Raw genomic sequence first — 21,587 nt, 5'->3', positions numbered from 1 at the left:
TTTAAGAAATAAGTTTTTAAAATAATTTCTTGTATTAAAATTCTTAGAAACATTGTTTAGTGATTAGTAAAGGAAGTAGTTTGTTGAATTTTAGCACTTTTGCTCAATATTAAACGAGATGTTGACTGCATAAAGCAGCCTTACTTAATTAATGTTCCATGCCAGTATTAATATTACAGAAAAGCTTAAGAGAAAAAATTAATTTGCAATTAGTTCATTTTGTAGAATAGGCTACTTAGGCATTGAGGCTTAATTTTCTCTTGAACCACCTTGAACGGTTGGTGTGAAGGAATGACTATTGTATATATGAACAAAGGCTCTTCAGATATTTTTTTCTATTGAGATGAGCTAGTAAGACTGATAATTGGTAATATTAGTCTGTTCGGGTATAGGTTATGCTTATTTTCCTTAGATAACATCTGAAGGGGAAAACTGCTAATTTGAAATCTATCAATAATAGACATAGTGGTACCAGGAAAAAATAATCCTCTTGAACAGGGATTGATGGCGAGTAAAGACTTCTAAAAAAGGAGTGCTGGCAAAATTACCATCATATAAAATTATGATTGATTGATATTTCCTCTTTCACCGGGCTTTTCACAGCATTGTTTTGTTTTAATCTCAGTGCTGCTGTGAGACATTATCAGTACTCTGAATGGAAAACTGAAACACAAAGGAAATTATATGCAGCAGTTGTTACTCATGTGCCACAATTGGAAGGCTAACGTTGTGCCTACTTCAGCCTTGTTGACGAAGTGGCTGAAGTCTGACTTAAGACTTTTCAATAGAAACTTCCTAAAATGAAAGATGACCTGATTTTCCTGGATAATTAAAATTGACCATTCTTTTTTATTTTTACTCTTTTAAAATGTGTAATTAAAATAAAAAAGGAGAAATTATTGCTTCATTTTTAGAAAAGAGAAACTTTTGGAACACATAGTGTAAGAGGATGTTTAAGAAATGTTTCTTAAATAGAAGAGTTATGGTTAATATTACATTTTTATCTCATAGCTTATGATCTTTTTAAGCTCTTATTTTGGTAATCTGTAATGATATAATTATGGAAGTCATTGAGATGCATTGAAGGGGCTCTCATGACATTATTATAATTGTCATTCCAGATTTTATCTATGATGAAGAAGCAGCTGGAACCAGAATGTATGAATACAAAAAAATAGCTGCCCAGAAAACTATAGAAAAAAAAGAAGCTAAGCTGAAAGAAATTAAACGGTAATTAATTGTATAAAACATTTTGAGAAGAGTGCCCTTTTGCATTTAGAGTTTCTGCTGTAAAGAGGGAAACATCTTAGTTTCTAAGTTCAGGTTTCCAGTCTTCCAGCCTACTTCTTGAAGTTTTGTTAAATGGTATTTGACTTACTGAAAATACTGATTTTTTTTTTCAGATACTTGAAGAAGAGATTACTCCAACTATTCAAAAATTAAAAGAGGTATGTATTTTGTATGTAAAGACAGCCAGTTAGAATGTCTCTTAAAATTGGTGATGTATCCAAAATCATGCAAATAGGGATGAAGTGTACACTGTTTCTTGGGATTTTCCTTGACTTGAAATAAGGAATTTAAGTGCTCTATAACAGCCTTCTGCTTATAGAGAGTAAGTATTCCTCATTTCTTAAGTCATGATTTTGGACTGTAATCTTCCTTAACCTTGTAAAATGATAAGCTAGATTTTAATGTTTTATTGAAGAGGAGCAAGTCTGATTTTCCTGGATAATTAAAATTGACCAGAACAACATTTCTTAAAGATGTGCACTCTTAGTAACCCTCATTGGTGGAGTGAATTACTTCTAGGGTTGTGGTAGCTATTGCTAGAATTATTACTGTCAAGGCATTTTGTATGTGAAAAGAACCAAAACAGTTTTTAGTTGCATTAAACTTGGTGATGTTTCAGAAAGAATACATTTATAAAGCTCATTGTTTTAAAGATATCCATGTAGGAATTGGTTAAATACACATTAAAATTTGGTACTGCTTAAAACTATCTTCTTAATTCATATAGTAGTATACTACTGTAGAGTAGAATCTGTGTTGTAGATACTGGAAAAACTGAAAAGTTTTGATCTTGAAGGTATCCCCTTTATTATATGTATAATCTTTCTATATCTATTAACATGGACAGGAAGCCATTTAACCACTCTGAATTTGTTTCTTCATCTGCATGTTAGGGATTTTAATTGTTACTTTGTTTAAGAAGGTTTAATAATGTGAACAGTACTTATAGTAGTTCTTGACAGAATGTTAATTAAGCATCATGATAATAATACTACAAAATACATTTAATTGTGTATCAGTGATAGATTTCTAGATTGTCTATAGGCTGTTTATTACTACCAGTTTTTGAACCGTATATCCACATTTCCTGGTTAATTCCACCTGCCTCATGTTATATTAGAAAAATTGGCCACATGGAATCCATTAGAGATGGTATAAAGCTATCTAAAAAGTCAGAGTTCTGATGTTATTTAAAATTTCCTAAAATTTAAAATGCCATGATCTTTAAGACAAAAATCTTATCATATCATGTAATGGGAAATTTGAAACATGATGCTGTAGTTTGATTCTTTCCAAGTTTGTTTTTAAAAGTATGAATTTTGAGTTATTCTTTGTTCTCACTTCTCTTTTAGGAAAGATCTTCCTATTTGGAATACCAAAAAGTAATAAGAGAAATTGAACATTTGAGTCGTTTATACATTGCTTATCAATTTTTACTGGCTGAAGATACCAAAGAACGCTCCGCTGAGGAGTTGAAAGAAATGCAGGATAAAATTCTAAAACTTCAAGAAGAATTGTCTGAGAATGATAAAAAAATAAGACACTTAATCATGAAATAGAAGAATTAGAAAAAAGAAAAGATAAGGTCAGAACATACAAGTTGAATAACATATTCTGAAAAAATATACAATAAAACTAGGATTTTTTTTTTTTTTTTTTTTTTTTAAATACTGGGGATTGAACCAGGGGTGCTTAACCACTGAAGCACATCTGCAACTCTTTTCAATTTTTATTTTGGAACAGGGCCTCACTGTTAGTAGGCTGTTTAGAATTTTAATAATTGGATTTGTTAATCTTAAGGTAGAACAATAAAATGACTTGTGTAATAAATATTTTATGTAGAAATACAAAGAAATTAAAGCATGAATATATTTTGAGTAATGTGAGTTGTGTATATTTGATTATAGGAAATTGGAGGTGTACTTCGATCTTTAGAAGATGCTCTTGCAGAAGCTCAGCGAGTTAATACTAAATCTCAAAGTGCTTTTGACCTCAAGAAGAAAATCTGGCAAGTGAAGAAAACAAACACAAGGAGTTAGAAAAAATATGATTGAGGTAAGCAAATAAAAAGTTGATTTAATTCTCAATGTACATTTATTAATATTTAGTTCTCTTAATATTTAGTATCTCTACTGTGAGCTAAAAACAATTATTTGAGCTGCAGATAAAGTAGTGAAAAATGATCAAAATTCTCAATCTTGTGGGTTCAGTTGGGAAATGATTATAATGAAGTAAGTAAGTAAAATATATAGCATGTTATATAGTGGTAATATGAGGGAAAAAAAGCAGAGGAGAAAGTTTGGAGTTTAGGGGAAGAAGGACACAATGTGGTATTTAAATTGCCTAGCTATTAAAGTATGAAATTTTCATTAACTAAGGAGGAGAATAGAAAGGACAGGTTTATGTGGTGAAAATAAGTACACAGTGATCATAATGGGCTTGAGATGCCTGTTAGACATCTTGAGTGGTGATGTTGATTAGGTAGCAAGATATATGAATATTAAATTGAGGCCTAAAATACAGATTTGGATTTCATCAGTATCTAAGTGGTGTTTAAGTTCATTAGACAGAATGAAACAAAGGTATGAGTATATATAAGAAGAGAAGAGATTTAAACTTCAAGCAATGAAGTAATTCAACATTTTAAAGTTAGGGGAAGAATGAGCAAAGAGATGGAGAAGGCATGAGGAAAATCATACCAATTAATAAGTTGACCTATAGCCAAGTGAAAAAATAATTTGAAGAAGTGGCCCTGGGATCCAGATTAGAGTATGTTCACACTCCTACAAAATGTCATCAGAAAAATACATGCATGAGTATAGAAACTCTTTTGAGATGTTTTCTAAAAAGAATAAAGAAGGAGCTGACTGGAGGGTAATAAAAAAGTAATATAGAAGCAAGCTTTTTTTGGCATGATTTTATAAAGAATAAATCATACATTGATGGAAAAAAATCCAGTCAAAAAAGCAGTATTGGTGATTCAGAAGAGAGAAATTGGAGACTTGTTAAAACAAGCTTCCTCAGTAGGTGAGAGTAGGATAGAAACTGGTATGCAATTAGAGCAGGGAGCCTTTGCAAGGGGCAGAAATAGGTCATTCACAGTAACAGGAAGAGTCAAGTGTGTACTGTCATACAGGCAGATGATTAGGGGTATGATAGAGCTTATGGGAGTTCTCTTGAGGGTGATTCTGTTGTCCCAGTGAAATATGCATTTGCCTTCCTTGGAAAAAATTAACTTTATGAAATAAAGTATTTCATTTTATTATTAGTAGATATTGCTGCACAATTAAGTCGAAATGTAATTATCGACTTTAAGAAACATGGGATAAAAATTTAGACAAATTGTCAAAGCAGTATGAATGTGACATAGCAGTTTCTGTTTTTGTCTTCCAGTAGCTGAAATCAGGTCATTATTTTTTTTCTAATCAAGTTTATAAAGCACTAAATTTGTGAACCTGCCTTGGTTTTGGCTGATTTTCTTTAATTTTGCCAGGTCCTTAAGCTTCAGATAGGTATACTGATTGTTACTCTTTCATCTCCTTTTCTGTATCCTTTATTCTTGATCTCTAAATGTTAGCATGCCCCAGGCTAGTGTGCAGACATCTTCTGTTTACACTGGCTTCTTCCAGTCTCATTCCAGCCCTGTAGCTCTCAACATTGTCTACATGTTGATGCCTTCCAAATCTAAACTGGACTTACCTCTTTCCCTGAACTCTGTGAAGAAGCAGTTTCACTGTGCACTACTTATCAGCTTGTCTGAGTTCTAAAAGACAAAACACACTCATACACAAAATACTACATGAAGTTTGTGTATTGCTTACAGATAGTCAGCAATGGACAACAAAGCATAGAATAAATTGTGAACTAGTTCCCAAGGCTCAGTGAAGCTTCCTCAGAGTGGATGGAATCTTATCCACCTCTCAGCCATGACTGAGGGACCTCAGGAAGTAGCCTGCCCTGAGTTTTTATGCCCTAGGGTGATATGTGTGGCTGGGCTAAAGAATTAAAAGACATTCCGTTTCTGGGGACAGACTTGAACAAAGCCCTGAGTGTTCTAGCCAGTCTCATTCCAGTTTAAGACGTTGCTTGACTATCACATTCTTGAGAACTACAAGCCAGAAAGGGGGAATTGAGTCAGTCCAAGGCCACGTGGAAAATCATCCTGCAGTCCATCTCCTGACCCAAATAATCCCCTGAGCAAAGCTAGTCCATTTCATATGCCATTGGATCTCCCGGAGTCTAAAGGAGAAGGAGGTTCATCTCTTTGGGTTGATGTGTATACCTTAACTGATACACAGTACAACATTGTCAAGCCATAGCTAGAGTACATTTCACTAGGAGACTGCCACAAGAAGGATGATCAGGCCTGAGTGGAGCACTGACCCAGACCAGAACCTGGGCATTTAAGTACTGAGTTGCTGAAGAGGTCAGAGAGGATCCTGCAGGGTAACACCGCTCTCTGCAGCCAGTGTACTTCTTCTGGATATCTTCTGTTTGGCTTCTACAGTATCCAGGGTCTCTATCCAGATACAGTAGGAGATTTTGGCAATTGAATAAACCCTTTTCATTCAGCTTAATAGAAAGTTTAGAGCAGATCTATTGTCTACAACAACCTTTTTTTTTTTTTTTTTTAAAGGGAGTTGAGGGATGTCACTTTGACTGCCAAGATCTTGAGAGAGGCAAAGGCAATATTTGCTGTGGTTGGGGATAGGTTTCTTCTCATTTTCTCATGAGCTCTGACTCCTTTGTGTGATTCCAACGATCTCATAAAGCACATAAACCCCGAGTTGTTTACACCTCCTGGCAGGTCCCCAGCTTTAGGCTACTGACTCAGTGCTGCATCTCATTCCTAGGGGTGATATCTAAGGGCATCCCAAACACACCCAGTGTACAGAATCCCACTGTCTGTGAGCTATCCAGGCATGGCATTGAACATCATCTGTTTGGGTAACCTCTAGACTGCCCACAGGGCAAGTTGTAGCTCTGGGATACACATAGCACCCTTCCCCGATTTTATTGTTCGGTGGCCCACATATGGATATGAAAGCATTGGTATTTACTAGCTAAATCTCATTTATGACCTACTTGCACATTTTCACTTTCCTTCATACTAAATTGTTTATGAAGCTCCTACACACGAGACTAGCACAAGCCTAGTCCTTGTTTTTGTCATTATTGCTAGGGACATTTAATCATGTAGTTAAAGGAGCATGGTGCCCCCAAATACCAGCCCTTTTTATTTTAATTAATTAATTTATTTATGTATTTTTTATTTTTATTTTTTGGTACCTGGGATTGAACCCAGGGACACTTAACCACTGGGTCACATCCCCAGCTGTTTTCATTCTTATTTTGAGACAAGGTCTTGTCGAGTTGCGTAGGGTGTTGCCAAGTTGCTGAGGCTGGTTTCAAATTGTATTCAATAGCCTCAGCCTCCCAAGCTGCTGGGATTGTACGCATGCACCACCCGCCTGGCCTAAAATTCCAGCCCTTTAAGGGTTTGTTAGTTTAAGTTGTGACATTTTGCCATAGAGTCAGTTAAGTTAAAATGGAGTCTTTTTGGCTCCTTTCCATGTAACTTTGATACATTCTCTCTTGATAACCAGGGGTTGTGGGGTCTGTTGGTATACACTGTGGGGTATAGGCTGGTATAGTTTACTACTTGTAAGACCAGATGGTCACTAAGGTCTGTGACAGGAATAAGGCCTGGAATGGCATATCTAACATTTTGTTAGGTACCTATAGTAGCCACAGCTTAGGGGAGTTATGTTTCTAATTCTTTGCAGCTGCCTCCTGTGGAAACAGCATTTTAATTGCTCTCTGACCCCTGCTACCCCATGATCTTAGGTGTTTTCTGCCTGTTGGATAGGGTTAAGCTGAGTTGGTGTAGTGACATAGTATGTCCCCTGTCTCAAGGCTACTGTCTACCTCTATGAGCACCCATTGTTCATGTGACTTATCCAGACTGGTCAGCCTTAATTATCAGTCCATTAGGGGAGATCACAAACTTGAAATATTCTGATCAGATTGCCCTATCCGCTGGAAGGATCAGGTGTGCTTGATCTATCCCTTACCCATGGGATCCTGTGGAGGGGAGGCACCTTGGGGAAGAATCTCCAATTTAGTAGGAGCTCCTGGGGTCTGAGGTAATATGGTTAAACCACACATACCTAGGACATGCACTTTAAAGAGAAAGACTGGGGAATGATTAACAACACTGATATTGGGATTTCATAGGTGTGAAAGAATGGTTGATAAAACAGATTGGGATTTCATAGGTGTATCCTAATCATTTGCTGCCTGTTCTCCCTCTACTCCCATCTAGCTTAGTATGTCTTAACGTGCACTGCAGTGTTATGTTTCCCTAGTGCTGGAGTGCAGTGTTTGTGTCCATACTGTCTCAGTCAGAAGGTTATTACTAACTAGCAAGATATCATTCAATTGTTGCAAGAGTCACCTGTCCCATCAGTCAGTTGCTTCATTGACTTGTGAATGACAGAGTACATGAAAAGTCCATTGTATTCCATGAGAGAGTGCCTGTTATCATCTTATTTGTATAGTCAAGTATGTTCCTTGGTCAGACTGGAAGTAGGAAGGGGTGTCCCAAAACATGATGTAAGTTTCTTCTCAAGAATGGATGGCTGTGGTAGCCTCAATGTCCACATGACTAACATACATTTATCTCTTCCAGACATAGTCCTTGTCTTCCATACAGGAGATCCTTTAATAGTCCAGTCACTCAGTTACCATTCTCTTGACCAGATGACTAGGCTATTAGCAGTAGCCCACGAGTTGATGAAAATATAGCAAGATGGTTTGAATGTCACTACTGCTTATAGTTTGGCTCATTGGCAGAATATTCACTTCAGTCTTATCAGATGATGACCATCTATTGGCCTAATGATGGTCACTATCCTGTAGGTAGATCCCTTTGGCTTTGTTTTACAGATCCTTCAGTAAACCATGCCATACTATTAGTAGGTTTATCTCTAAAACTTAGTCCCCAGGTAGCCAGAGGAGAAGCCAAAACATCCCCTTGATCTCTTCTGGTAAGCTAACCATAGCTGGTTCATGGGGATTGCTGGACCTGATCTTGAATGTACCTTTTTCATTTGAAAATTGAGCTTTCTTGAGCCTGCCAAATTTATTGATGGGGTTTATAAGAACAGTCAGTTCAGGTCTCACAGTCACATGTCGTGCTCCAACTTTAAATGCTTATTCTCCACCTGTGCATATTAGCACAAGTTAGCAAGCAAGTTATCCATTGAAAGGGGATGTATGTGCTGGCTGCATCAAGCAAATTATATATCCCAAATCTAGTAGGCTAATAAACCCCTGTGGTAGTTTTCTTTTGCCACAGACTCCAGTCAGCATGTATGGCTGGCTAGCTAAAGGTTTTAAAAACAGCACCTGGGCCTTGACATGTAGAACTACTTACAAGGCATGCTTCAAAGAGTCTTGCTCAAAATTGGCAGCTTTACTGAAAGGGTCAAAGAATACTCATGTGGGATACATGTACTGTGCCTAAGTGGCCTACCAGCTGTTAGATTTTGCCATGACCAGTGGTGCCAAACTCAATACCAGCAAGGGACAATGGGAAATTAGAAAAGAAAGACACACATTCGCAGATATGAAGATAAATAGTTGGGGTCAGGTGGAGTGCTGCTCTGTGATGGAAAAGCAGATCTAAAGAGTTAAGCCAGCAATCTTTATTTGTATATGTATCATTATCAGGTTAAAGACTGCAAGCATTATTCTTTGTACTCAGGAAAGTTACAGAACTAGAAACATCTGTGCAGCTTTTCCACAGTTGCAATATGTGTAGCTTTGTGTAGCATTCAAGGAGGTTCACTGGTTAAAGTTACTGTTAAGTGTGTAGGCTCAGGAATAGCAGAACTGCTGAAACATTTTGGTTGTCTAGCATGAGAATTCCTCTGTTCCCAGGAGCTGTGTGCCTAAGATCAAGGTCAAAGCTGATACTCTTGCATAAAGCCTCCTCTGGCAAGGCATTACCATAGCAACTAGGCATCCTATGTCCTTACACAGAAAGGTTCCCAGGCATCAGGTGAGCCACAGCCATGAGGTCATCAGAGACTCCCAGTCTCAGTCACCGTTCTCCCATTCTCTGTCACTGCTCTTCAGAAGGCTTCCTCTATATGTGCCATCAGGGTGAAAAATTCTTGTTAAATTATATTTGGGATACTTATCTGACTTCTTTTCCTAGTTTCCATGCCTTAAAACCCTTTTTGACCAGCAACATTAGCTGGTGCATTGTAATACATTGGTTTGTAATATTTTTGTGTGTAGCAGATTTGAATTAATAATGTTATGTCCTGTTTTCTACTTAGTGTCTGGAGGCACTTTTGCCAAATAACCGTTGGGTCCTCGCTAGCTTAGGTGGCAGGCCAAAGTGATTATTTTCCATTGTTAGGACTTGAGTTCTTAGCTATGAGGGAACATACCCTATTAAGTGATGTCTTGTGCTTTAAGCAGCCAAAATGTCAATGTGAATAATGTATTCAGCAATGGGAATTGTGGTCACTGACACCCCAAATGTTCCACAACCAAAGGCCCCACCCACAACCAATAAGTACCTTGGCTCACTATATTCATTCCAAACTCTGATGTAATCAATTTCATTTTTCCTCTACAGAGATCTGGAAATACTGTCATAATTCTCCAGTATGCAGGAACCCCAAAAAGGTTGGAATTCCTTTTTCCCCCCTGTCATCTTGACAGGAGTATAAGGCCATTGTCCTCCAGTAGGCATCTGGAGGCCTTGCTTCCACTCCAAATCATACTGTTTAGTGGTTTAGATCTGTAACACACCTTTACCAAGTCAACTCTTTAGTCAGGCTGTATAGGGCTTCCCAGCCTTTTTGCATCTGTCCTCAAGATACTCTTTCTGTAAAGGCCTGCATGTTTTTTGTGTTTGCTCCCTCTGATACCTCTAGGGTTCATCTGATTACCCATTTCCTGGGGTCTCTGTCACTTGGCATGAACAATTACATAAATGCCCCCAAATCAGGGGATTATATGCTGAACTGCCCCATTTCTGTATTTCTTTAATCCATGTAGCCAGCTTATTCCCATCTATAAGAGAGTGACCTGTGACCCACTTACTATGCCTCCTTTCCCATGAAACATCTAGGTGCATGTCCAGTTCTTAAATCTCCCCATGCCCTGCCAGCTGACTTACATCTCTGCTGTGATCTGGGTTTGAGGGGGTAAGGTGAGGCCACTCTAACTTTGTCAGTAAGCCAGACTGGTCTGTACTCATTGTGCCAATTTTGTGAAACAGGTTTACTATGCACTTGATTATCAACTTCTCTGTGTTCAATATATATTCATACACATAACATATTCATAGTGATTTATAGTAGGTATTCATACACAAGTTATGTGAAGCAAATTTATTATTTACAGATAGGTAGTAATTGACAAAGGAATACTAGGATTCATGATGGGAAACTGCCAAGGGCAGATGGAGTCTCATGTGTAAGTCCCATTCAACCTATATCTGAGGAACCCCAGAACATAGCCTGCCCTGGGATTTGTACCACAAGGTGATATGAGTTGCTGGGTTAAAGCATTAAAGATATTTTGTTCTAGGCTAGAGGGGTAGAGACTAAAACAGCATAGGCTATTTAGGATGTTGCTGTTCTAACACATTCTACAGTTATTTTTGAGAACTGCATCTGAGAAAGGGAAGAGAACTGGGTCAGTCTAAGGTCACCTGGAGAATTGTCCTATAAACTGCAGATTCATTTGTCCAGCTAGCTACTTAACATTTTTACCCAGATGACTAACAAAAAGTATAAAATTTAACATACCCATAATGGAATTTATAAATTTTCCCCACCAATGCAAATCCAAATTACTGTATTTTCCACATGTCAGTAAATGGCACCACCATTCACCTAATCATTTAGGCCAGAAGTTCTGGGGTCCATCTGAATTTCCTTTTTCTCAGAAGCTCCTTTATGAGTTGATCAGCAATTCTGTTGACTCTAAAACATATGCAGAATACAGCCACTTTTTATCACTTCCATCACTGTCAGCCTCATTTGAGCCATCACCTCCCATAAGGGCAACTGTAATACAATACTTAATAGTTACTATAATTTTGGTATTGCCACTTTCTAGTTTTTTAAAGCTAAAATATTAATTAGATTGTATCATTCCTGTGCTTAAAATCCTGCAATGGTTTCAAAGTCCTGTGTATAATTCAATATAAGGTCTTTATTATGTCTTTTCAATACCATTCATGCTATGATTACTGGTTCCCGCTTACATTCTCTTTCTGCTCCAACTGCAGTTCCTCAAACACCCAAACATTTCTCAGGGCTTACGGGTACAGTGTTCACAGCTATTTACATGATCACTTCTCTTCCTTTAGTCTTTTACTCAAAGTCACAGAAGATTCCCTTTTTCTTAAATTAGTAGTTACCCCCACTTTCTCTCCCTTGACCTTGCTTTATTTTTTACCATGCCTTCCTCCCTTGAATATGATCCTTGGGATTAGAGTCTTAGTTTGTGTTTTTAATATCTTAGAATGATACTCAGTATATAGTAAGCACCTAATAAGTTTTTGATGAATCATGAGCTATTCAAATAGTCCCAACATTCCTGGTCATTTTTATGTAAACAAGATAGCTAGACTTTTCAGTGTCACTGGTGTCTTATGTTGTGTCAGAGATCTGTTTAGCATTACTTAAAAGAGCTTTCATTAATAATAGTACTTTTCCATAACTATTTAATACTTAAATCTTATGCCCCCTTTATAAAGTATTTTCATGCATATGCTCTTAATCCTAAAATCTCTGCTTTTAACCTTAGTGTAGGATGGCTATTATTTCAATTTTTAAAATTTAGGAACTGATTTTTAACTTCTTCAAGTGGATTGTTTAAATATGCAATCATTTTTTAACCCATTATTGCCTAGATTTTACTATCACATATGGAATGAAAATATTTCAGGTAGTGGTAGAGTTATATCCTCAAAACAGAGCAAATTCAGAATGCGAATTTAGTTCTTAAAGTTACAATAATTATTTTCTTTATTATTAAATTTGCTACAAAATTTAATGAAGTAGGGTACATGTGTATTAAAAATGGATGTTTTCTTAAAATAACAATATTTGCCAATTTGAAATTCTCCCTGAAGGACTCTAAAACCTTAGCAGCAAAGGAAAAAGAAGTTAAAAGATAACAGATGGGCTACATGACCTTCAAGAAGCAAGTAATAAAGATGCTGAAGCTTTGGCTGCTGCACAGCAACACTTCAATGCTGTTTCCGCTGGCTTGTCCAGTAATGAAGATGGAGCAGAAGCAACTCTCGCTGGTCAAATGATCGCCTGTAAAAATGATATAAGTAAAGCTCAGACAGAGGCCAAACAGGTAAATAAAGACATTAAGCACTATGTGGTTATGTTAAAAAAATGTTGAAAATAATCAGTTCAGTGTCAAGAAACTTGGTTACACCATTCTGTCACTCTGTATACCTAATACAGCAAAATTCAGATATGTTGTTTATTAAATATTGAGGATATCAGATTGTCAACATGAAATGCCATAATTCATTCAGTAAGTGCAGTAACTATTTTGTAGCCTTGTTTGGAATATTGAAGATTAGTCATTTCTCATCTTTTTTGGCTATAATTTGTTTTATTGACATCATAAAGTTGAAGTCTTAAACTTTAACAAGAAAAACTGTTCTCTGTCACCTTACCATTTCTAGTTCTTAAAATATATTTTTCATCACGTAATGGAGCTCCTCTGCTGTTTGTGGACAATACAAAGATACACAGATACAAATATGAACACCTAAGTGTTAAGATTTTTAGTTTTCTGATATTTTTAATTTAACCATCTATTGACAGTATTTGTCAACTTTGTTAATCTGTCATATTTATAAATACTAAAAATGTGAACTTCCATTAGAAATTATTTAATGACTTATGTTAATCATACTATATTTAAGAGAAATACTGGGAAGTGACTGATGTTTTAAAATACTAATTCAAGAGACCAAACAGTTAAATTTTCAAGGCTGAAGTCTCTTGATTGAACCAGTTCAGCTCTGTGGCCATTTAATTACTAGCACTACGTACTACCTCATATAGTCTTACATTTTTCTATGACAGGCCCAAATGAAGCTGAAACATGCCCAGCAAGAATTAAAGAATAAGCAAGCAGAAGTTAAGAAGATGGATAGTGGCTACAGGAAGGATCAAGAAGCTTTAGAAGCTGTAAAAAAACTTAAAGAAAAACTTGAAACCGAAATGAAGAAGCTAAATTATGAAGGTTTGCCTTTAAAGACATGATAATCAAATCATTAGGAGGTAGTGAATATTATTAGAAACTGATTTAAAGGAAATAAGCAAGTAGGAAACATTTTTTACCCTATCAACAGACTTTAGTATAAGAAGTATTTGTAAATACAATCATAAAAATATCTTATGTATAACCTCCCTTTGAATTTCCAAGAACTCAGTATTGAGAATTTTTTGCTCACTTGAAACTCAGAAATGTCATTTGTGTATTTCTATATGAGTAAGCATTTAATTCATTTGTTGTTTCTTGGTATGAAAATTACATTATTTATTGTTGGAAATAATGTCTACTTGACACTTGATAGAAATTTGGAATATTAAGAGTGCTTCTTTATTAATATTTATCAGAAATTTATATTTGCTTCTTAGAAAGCTTTGAGATGTTACTTATCTTTTCCTTAACACAGTGGGGTTTTTAAAACTTCATTTTAACTTACTGTACTTATGATTTACTCAGAAAATAAGGAGGAAAGACTTTTGGAAAAACGCAGGCAGCTGTCTCGTGATATCAGTAGATTGAAAGAAACATATGAAGCTCTCTTGGCCAGATTTCCCAATCTTCAATTGCATACAAGTAAGAGATTTAGACTTCGGATTTTTAGTATAGCAATAACCAAGATATGTTTTTATTTAAGCTGGAAGACCATCTGAAATTTTGTTAACACCAAGATTTTTGTATGAAAATTCTTATGAATTGCATTTTTTCTTTGATATTGTATCTTTAAATATTAATTGAACTGTTTCGCATGTCAGTAGGGGAATTTCTTGTGCAATTAATGGTTACCGATTTCACTAATCTTGAATTTAAACCTCAAATGAAGGAAATTTAATCTCGTTCAGTGTCTTTAAAGTTATTGTTATTACTGTTAAATATGTACATTTATACAAGGGATTTTTATGGTGTAAAAATGTATTACAGAGATTAGAACAGTAAAACTCTTTGTTACATTGGAAACTAATTGAAAAGATCTTTTGACTTAAAAAACTGACTATCATCTGGGACATTTAAAATTTTTGTTTTGGTAAAATGTGATACCTTTGCTTTCATTTCAGTTTACTATACTGTTCAAAAGAGATCTTGACTAGGAAAGTTTAAATTTTTCTATTTTCTTACCTCAAATTAATTTTTGTCAACTTTTCCGTTAGGGATCCGGAGAAGAACTGGAACAGAAATTGTGTGAAAGGACTTGTAGCTTCTCTGATTAGTGTGAAGATAGTTCTGCAACCACAGCTTTAGAACTGGTGGCTGGAGAACGACTCTACAATGTTGTAGTAGATACAGAGGTAAATTCATTTTAATTAAAGTAAAATTTGAAATTGGTGTTTTGCTTGAAAAATCATGTGCTACTAGAACAGTTAGACATTTTCTTGATATTCTAAAATTCTCCCAGGTCACTTATCTTTATATGGCGAATGATTTTTTTTTTTTTTTTTTTTTTAAACAGTACTGGGGACTAGCATATACTAGGCAAGTGTTCTACACTGAGCTACATCCCCATGAACCTAGAAGACATTTCTGCTAAAGTGACGCATACATTTTTAGTTTTTATTTTAGGACAGATCTCCCTAAATTGCCCAAGCTAGCCTCGAATTTGCAATCCTCTTGTATCAACCTCCCTGAGTAGCCGGGGTTGCATGCATGTGCCCCCAAACCTGGCTAAGTTAATGATTTCTTGATACTTGTATTCCAAAAAGAGTAGTTTCATGTTGCTCAGGAACTCAGAAGGCACATTGTCAATCTTACCTTTTTTTTTTTTTTTTTTTCATGTGCAAATTTGTATTGATTTAAATTTGTAAAATAATCTAGGAATAACCTGTTTTTCAGTGTCGGTCATCCCCTGACACCCATGAAGGTAACACTGGATTTATCTGCATTTTTTTCAGTTCTCTTTTTTTCTCTTTAGAATATTCTTATTTATATAAATGTTGCGTAGTAATTATTATCAAATGTACTTCTTTGTGGTTTTTAAAATTTATGTTTTTGATTTATATATTTAAAGTACAACATGTTTTGAAGCATATATAGTACAGGAATACTTAATCAAACAAGTATACATATCCATTACCTTGTATAGTTGCCTTTTTGTTTTTCCTTTGATTTTAGGAGCACCTAAAATCAATTCTCTTGGCAAATTTTAACATGTAAGATATTAACTATAGTCCTCATGCTGTGTATATATTTCCAAATCTCTATACTTACTTATCTTATGTAACTGCAAATATATCCTTTGGCCTACAACCTACTTCTTTCTACTTCCTCCCCTCCCCATCCCTAGTAACCCTCTATTCTACTCTAATTAAGTAATTTCTCTTTTCTTTTTTTTTTTTTTTTTTTTTTTCATTTTAAGATATTGCATATGCAGAAATTACACAGTATTTTTCCATGTCTGACTTGTGTCACTTAGCATAAATGTCTTCTAGGTTCATTCATGTTCTTGCCGGTGACTGAATAATAATTCATTTTATATATTCTTAAATTCTCATTTGAGATAGAAGGCACTAAACATTTACTGTTTATGGATTTATGGATTCCTAAACTTATACTCTTTCTATTTTAATGGATTTTGTCATAATTTTTTTTTTTTTTAATTTCAAATGGACATTTTAGGTTACTGGTAAAAAGCTATTAGAAAAGGGAGATTGAAGCGACGTTACACTATAATTCCACTCAATAAAATTTCAGCCAGATGTATTGCTCCAGAAACTCTGAGGGTTGCTCAGAATCTTGTAAGTCTTATTTTGTGTCATTTATATATTTGATTTGTATCTTTTTTTTTTTTAAGTTAGACATCAATTTGGGGAGGATATAGTCATACAGAACCACAGCATTTAATTTTGTTACCATTTAAAAATTGAGGTAGAGAAAACCTAACATTGATTCTTGTGCTATTAGATGGCAAGAAAATAGAATTAATGAAACTTTAAAAATTAGTGCTGGAATGTCTTTAACCTTAAATCAAGTCAAACGACTATTAGGTGATAGCGAAAATGGCATTCTTGTTTTCTGAATAGATAGAATTGAACTTTCAGATACATTCTGAAATTATCCAAGATTTTTTTTGTCAGATGTGCTTGATTTGCCCATTATGGAAGGCATCTGTCTGTATTCCAGAAGTACTTTTTTTGAAAATAAGAGTTCTTCTAGATTGCTCTTCAGTCTATTAACATATAATGCAGGTGACTGGGATCCCGTTCAACTGCTCAGGTAGATCTAAAGTTGTATGACAGCTAATAAGAAACAGATGTGTACAAGAAACATATTTAAAAGGTGTCATGGATGTGTAGTACTTAAATAGGAAGCTAATCAATAGCAGCAAAATTAGTTGTTATTGAATAGTCATCTGGGGTGCATGAGTTAAAAAGATAGTTCTGTAAAACCTAGAAATAACATTGTAATTAAGATATTAAGTGGATAACTACTGTCCTTATTGAAATTGAGTTGTTTTCAATAAAAATGATTTCAAAGTATTGTATTGATAATGTACTTTCAGAAGAGAAAAGAGGAGTGCAGAGTAATTGAAAATGGTGTTTTTTGGTTTGTACTTTCTTTAGTTAAAAAAATCAGCATTGATTGGATCAGGAGGTAAATTCAGGTATAAGTCAAGATGTCTGTGTGTTAAAAGTCAATTGGGTTTTCAAGTAACAGCAAAAATACTTCTCAGATCCTATAGCCAGACCTGTTGAATGGTAGCTGCTATGTCAAAGAAAAAAGTGAACATAATGTTAACTAGAACTGCCTTTGTTATCATTCTGCTGCTGCTAGGAAGGGATGTTAGTTTTTTTGAAAGATGAGCAGAGATTGACATTTTTAACAAAGGTTATGAAAAGGCAGTTGGATCAAAATAAAAGACTGACAACTTTTTCTATTTTTTTTTTAACTCTGTCATTTATAAATCTGTTTTTATTATGTAAATGGCCAGTAGCTGCTTTAATGTGTTTAATTTGAATGAAAAAGTATTCACTGTGGACCAACCAGATTACTAATAATAGAAACAAAACATATATAATTGTATTGATTCAAGAGTTTAAGAAAGTTGTTTACTTTGTCCATTTTGATTTTAGAAACTTGGTATTAGCTCCTTTCTTGATAGAAATTCTAATGTTTAATAGTTTAGCTAAATATTTTACTTAGTAATAGATCTTTACTTAAACTTTCTTTTTTTTCTTTCTTTCTTTTTTTTGTTAGTACTAGGAATTGAACCCAGGACCACATGCTAGGCAAGCACTCTACCACTGAGCTACACATACCCCACCCTACAGTAACTTTAGTAAATTCACAAAGAATTTTAATGCTAGGTAGACACTACTTAAATTTCTATTATAGTAGAATAATATTTGAAAGGAAAAACGGTAGAGAATATGGCATATCTGTGTTTGGCCACAGGTTGGTCCTGATAATGTTCATGTGGCTCTATCCCTGGTTGAATACAAGCCAGAACTTCAGAAAGCAATGGAGTTGTCTTTGGAACAACGTTTGTTTTGTGACAGTATGGATAATGCCAAAAAAGTGGCCTTTGATAAAGGATAATGACTAGAACTGTAACTCTAGGAGGTGATGTATTTGATCCTCATGGGACATTGAGTGGAGGTAAGTTTTGTATCTGTTTGTTTGTACAGTTCTGTATGGTAAATAGAATGGAACTTTCTGGGGGTTCCCCCCACCCCTTTATTTTTAAAATAGCTTAATGGCAGAGTTGAGATTATTACTAGTCTTGATTTTAACCAATTTTAGCACCTACGTCCAACACTTAACATCAGATATATACTTATTTCTGAAGCCCTACTAATGTAAATCCAAGGATCGAGTTCAACCTTTAAATACTGACCATGTGGCAGGTATAATAATACTGGGAAATTATACAGTGTCATAGTCCTTGGGAGTTTTGGGTAATAATCAACCTTATAACTTATTTGTCTCAAATCTATTCCTATAATTCTTGCTTTTTCTCTTATCAGGGTATTCCAGTCACTGGGATATTGATACTGAGATGTTCTTGCTTGCTTCTTACCCTTACCCAACCTGCACTCACAGGGAAACAAAGTCTTTTAATTAACTTTTTAGCCTAACCACTCACTTCTTTAGGAAACTTGTTAACTCATGTCAGAGCTGCCACTATTCCTGTCAAAATAAAAACCCTTGACATAGTGCCTTAATGCCTAAGGAAAGGAATGTTTAATGAACATCTTGTTCTAATATTTTCCATATCAATTTTCTAGATCTGTATCAAATGATAATATAACCAACAGGGAATAATACTCTACACTAGACAATGTTCAGACTGTTTTCCATTACAGTAGCTACTAGCCACAGGTGACTTAAGTTAATTATATTGACTTAAAATAATTTCCTCAGTTGCACTAGTCACATTTCAAGGGCTCAGAAACCACCACATGGTTAATGGATAATTGGACTACACATATATAGAACATTTTTATCACTTGGTAAGACTCTATTATTTGAACTATAAGTAATTCATTTAATTCTTAATAACAACTATAAGTGGGCATATTACTATCATCTCCAAAATGCAGTTAAAACATTTAAAACACAGAGTGATTAAATAAATTGCTAGTAAGTAGCAAAACTGGTTTTTGAATTCAGGTGGTCTGATTTCAGAGTTTGTGCTTTTAACTCAATAGGCAAAATAATGCCCCTTGAGATATCAATGACTTACTGTTTTACTAGGTCAGGTAATGAATTCCACGTTCAAGTATCAGATTCCCCAGTGTGAGAAATAAAAAGACTGGGGGTCCATTTTGAGAATGTAGCATTTAGCCTAAATGTAAAATTGGATGTAAGAAAGGCAGCCAGAGGGGAAATAGAGCAGAATGGTAAGTTACACAGTAGCACCATAGCCATGAATGTGTCAATACCAACGTCCCTGCACCTGAACAGTCCCTTGAAGACCAAGAGGTGGGGAAGGGGTCGGCGTAACCAACAGAGAGAATCTCTCTGTTGAGAAATAGTAATTAGGTAAAGAAGTAAGAGCTCTGTACATGTCACAATGCATTCACCCCAAGAAGATTTTCTTGCCACAAGAGAACAAAGGGAGACAGAAACAACTGAAGCATACTTCTTTCAATAACCCAGTAACCATCGGAGCTCTACCAGTAGTAGAACTGTAATCCTTTTGTTTGCCCTCCCAACTTTAAAATTAGCCAGTACGCAGATTGTAACCCCAAGCTCCTCCTATTAGAGCAAGGGTTGTGCTGCCTTAGCAATAAAAACAGGTAGACTGCCCACCCAATTGTGCTTGCTTGCCAGACTTAGTTTGGTAGTATACTCTTCTGCCAGAAGTAAAATGTTTGCTTGCTGAGCTACTTCGACTACGTGTCTGATTCCTTGTGGCACTGGGTATTTCTGACACCCAGTACACAATGAAATGACTTGTTTCTAAATGAAAGATAAACTTAGTATGTTTATTAAATATCTAAAACAGGAGAAACTTTTTAACTCTCATTGGTTTAGATGTTCTTGAAGTTTCTATTAATAGATGACCAGTATGTAATCCATATCTTATTCATATAGTATTATAAGAGCATTACTAGTTGACCTTAGCATTCTCCCATCAAGTTAACAGTTTTCTTACTAATGTAATGCCTCAAGACAGAAGATTATGGTCGCTTGTACACCAATGTAAGTTCAACATATTCTGCTTGCTCTACTGTATCAGAGCTTCGACTAGATTATGATGTGGCCACAAATAACCCCCAAATCTTAATAACCTATAATAGTTTATTCCATAATTGTATACATTTACTGCAGGTCAGTTGGCTTTGCTCCATGTTGTTTCATTCTGTAGCTCAGATTAAAAGAGAAATAGTCCCTATCTTGAACCCTCTTTTCTCATGGCAAAGGGAAAGCAAATGGTTAATTATGTATTGCCTCTCAAAATTTATTTTCAGAAGAGTCAAATTTCTCATTTCATTGGCCAGAGCAAATCACATGTCTAAACCCAACATCAGTGAGCTAGAAAGTGGGCTTTGGGAAGATAGGCAGTAGTTATTTTGAATAAATAATATACCCTATCTACTTAGAACTCTTTCTTATCTGTTGTGTATGTTATTATGTTTTGGTGATGGAATGAAGTCTATAGTTTTGTAAGTTCACTGAATTTACAAAGTTCCATTATAATTCTCTTAGGAAATATTTTATTCTTTAATAAACATGTGATAACTTAATGTCCAAGTCCTGTTCATTTTGTCTCTATCAGGTGCTCGATCCCAGGCAGCTTCTATTTTAACCAAGTTTCAAGAACTCAAAGATGTACAAGATGAACTAAGAATTAAGGAAAATGAGCTACGGACTCTAGAGGAGGAATTAGCAGGTCTTAAAAACACTGCTGAAAAGTAAGACTTCTGTCTTATTAAGCATATATGTATCTCAAAGTTTTGTGAGACAGAAAATGACAGAAAATTTACTTCTGTTGAAACAAATTCATAACTTTGGATTGTTTAAAATATTTGACTGAATTGTAAATTGATAACCTCCCTGTAATAGCCTCTTTTTCTGATAAAGGAATGTTTTGCAAATTTTAATTAAGCAAAAAGGGGGAAGTAAATGTAACTACTCTACTCTCCCTGCTAAAATATACTGTTGGTATCCTCCTGGAGTTGTTGAAGAAACCCTTAGATACTCTGGAGCCAGATACCAGAGGATACTTGAGTTCTTAATTTTACCTTACTTGAACAGTAGAGCATGTATCAGGTGTTTGCACTAAGTTTAGCAGCCTTCTGGCCGTCCCAAGATCACTGGGTTGCCAGAGGAGGAAATGAAGTTCATTTCAGAGAATAAGCACTAAAATTTTAATGTTCCCTTACAGTGTTTTTTCTGTGTGAGTGTAGATAAAGTTAGCATGTATACTCAGCATTACTTCTTTTCATTTATAATTCAGGTGTATGCATATTTTCACTTTTTAAAAATAGGAATCTTGATGTTTAATCTCTTTTTGTCACTTAACA

General features: G+C 35.2%; 1 protein-coding gene across 1 annotated transcript in view; it reads left to right on the top strand.

Moving 5' to 3' along the window:
• Positions 1 to 21,587, top strand: part of Smc2 (structural maintenance of chromosomes 2) — a 50,323-nt gene that overhangs the window by 5,828 nt on the left and 22,908 nt on the right. Inside the window, 18 exon segments of the mRNA XM_047523988.1 lie at positions 1,140 to 1,240; positions 1,404 to 1,448; positions 2,643 to 2,829; positions 2,832 to 2,875; positions 3,198 to 3,288; positions 3,291 to 3,326; positions 3,329 to 3,345; positions 12,458 to 12,491; positions 12,494 to 12,690; positions 13,437 to 13,596; positions 14,083 to 14,189; positions 14,761 to 14,833; positions 14,836 to 14,909; positions 16,234 to 16,261; positions 16,264 to 16,352; positions 18,010 to 18,142; positions 18,145 to 18,213; positions 20,840 to 20,975. Of these exon segments, the coding sequence (XP_047379944.1) occupies positions 1,140 to 1,240; positions 1,404 to 1,448; positions 2,643 to 2,829; positions 2,832 to 2,875; positions 3,198 to 3,288; positions 3,291 to 3,326; positions 3,329 to 3,345; positions 12,458 to 12,491; positions 12,494 to 12,690; positions 13,437 to 13,596; positions 14,083 to 14,189; positions 14,761 to 14,833; positions 14,836 to 14,909; positions 16,234 to 16,261; positions 16,264 to 16,352; positions 18,010 to 18,142; positions 18,145 to 18,213; positions 20,840 to 20,975 (1,621 nt within the window).

The sequence above is a fragment of the Sciurus carolinensis genome, chromosome 14 (genome assembly GCF_902686445.1).
Source record: "Sciurus carolinensis chromosome 14, mSciCar1.2, whole genome shotgun sequence".
In the NCBI taxonomy this organism is placed as follows: Eukaryota; Metazoa; Chordata; class Mammalia; order Rodentia; family Sciuridae; genus Sciurus; species Sciurus carolinensis.
The sequence above is the reverse complement of the archived record's forward strand: the minus strand, read 5'-3'. Positions and strand labels throughout refer to the sequence as shown.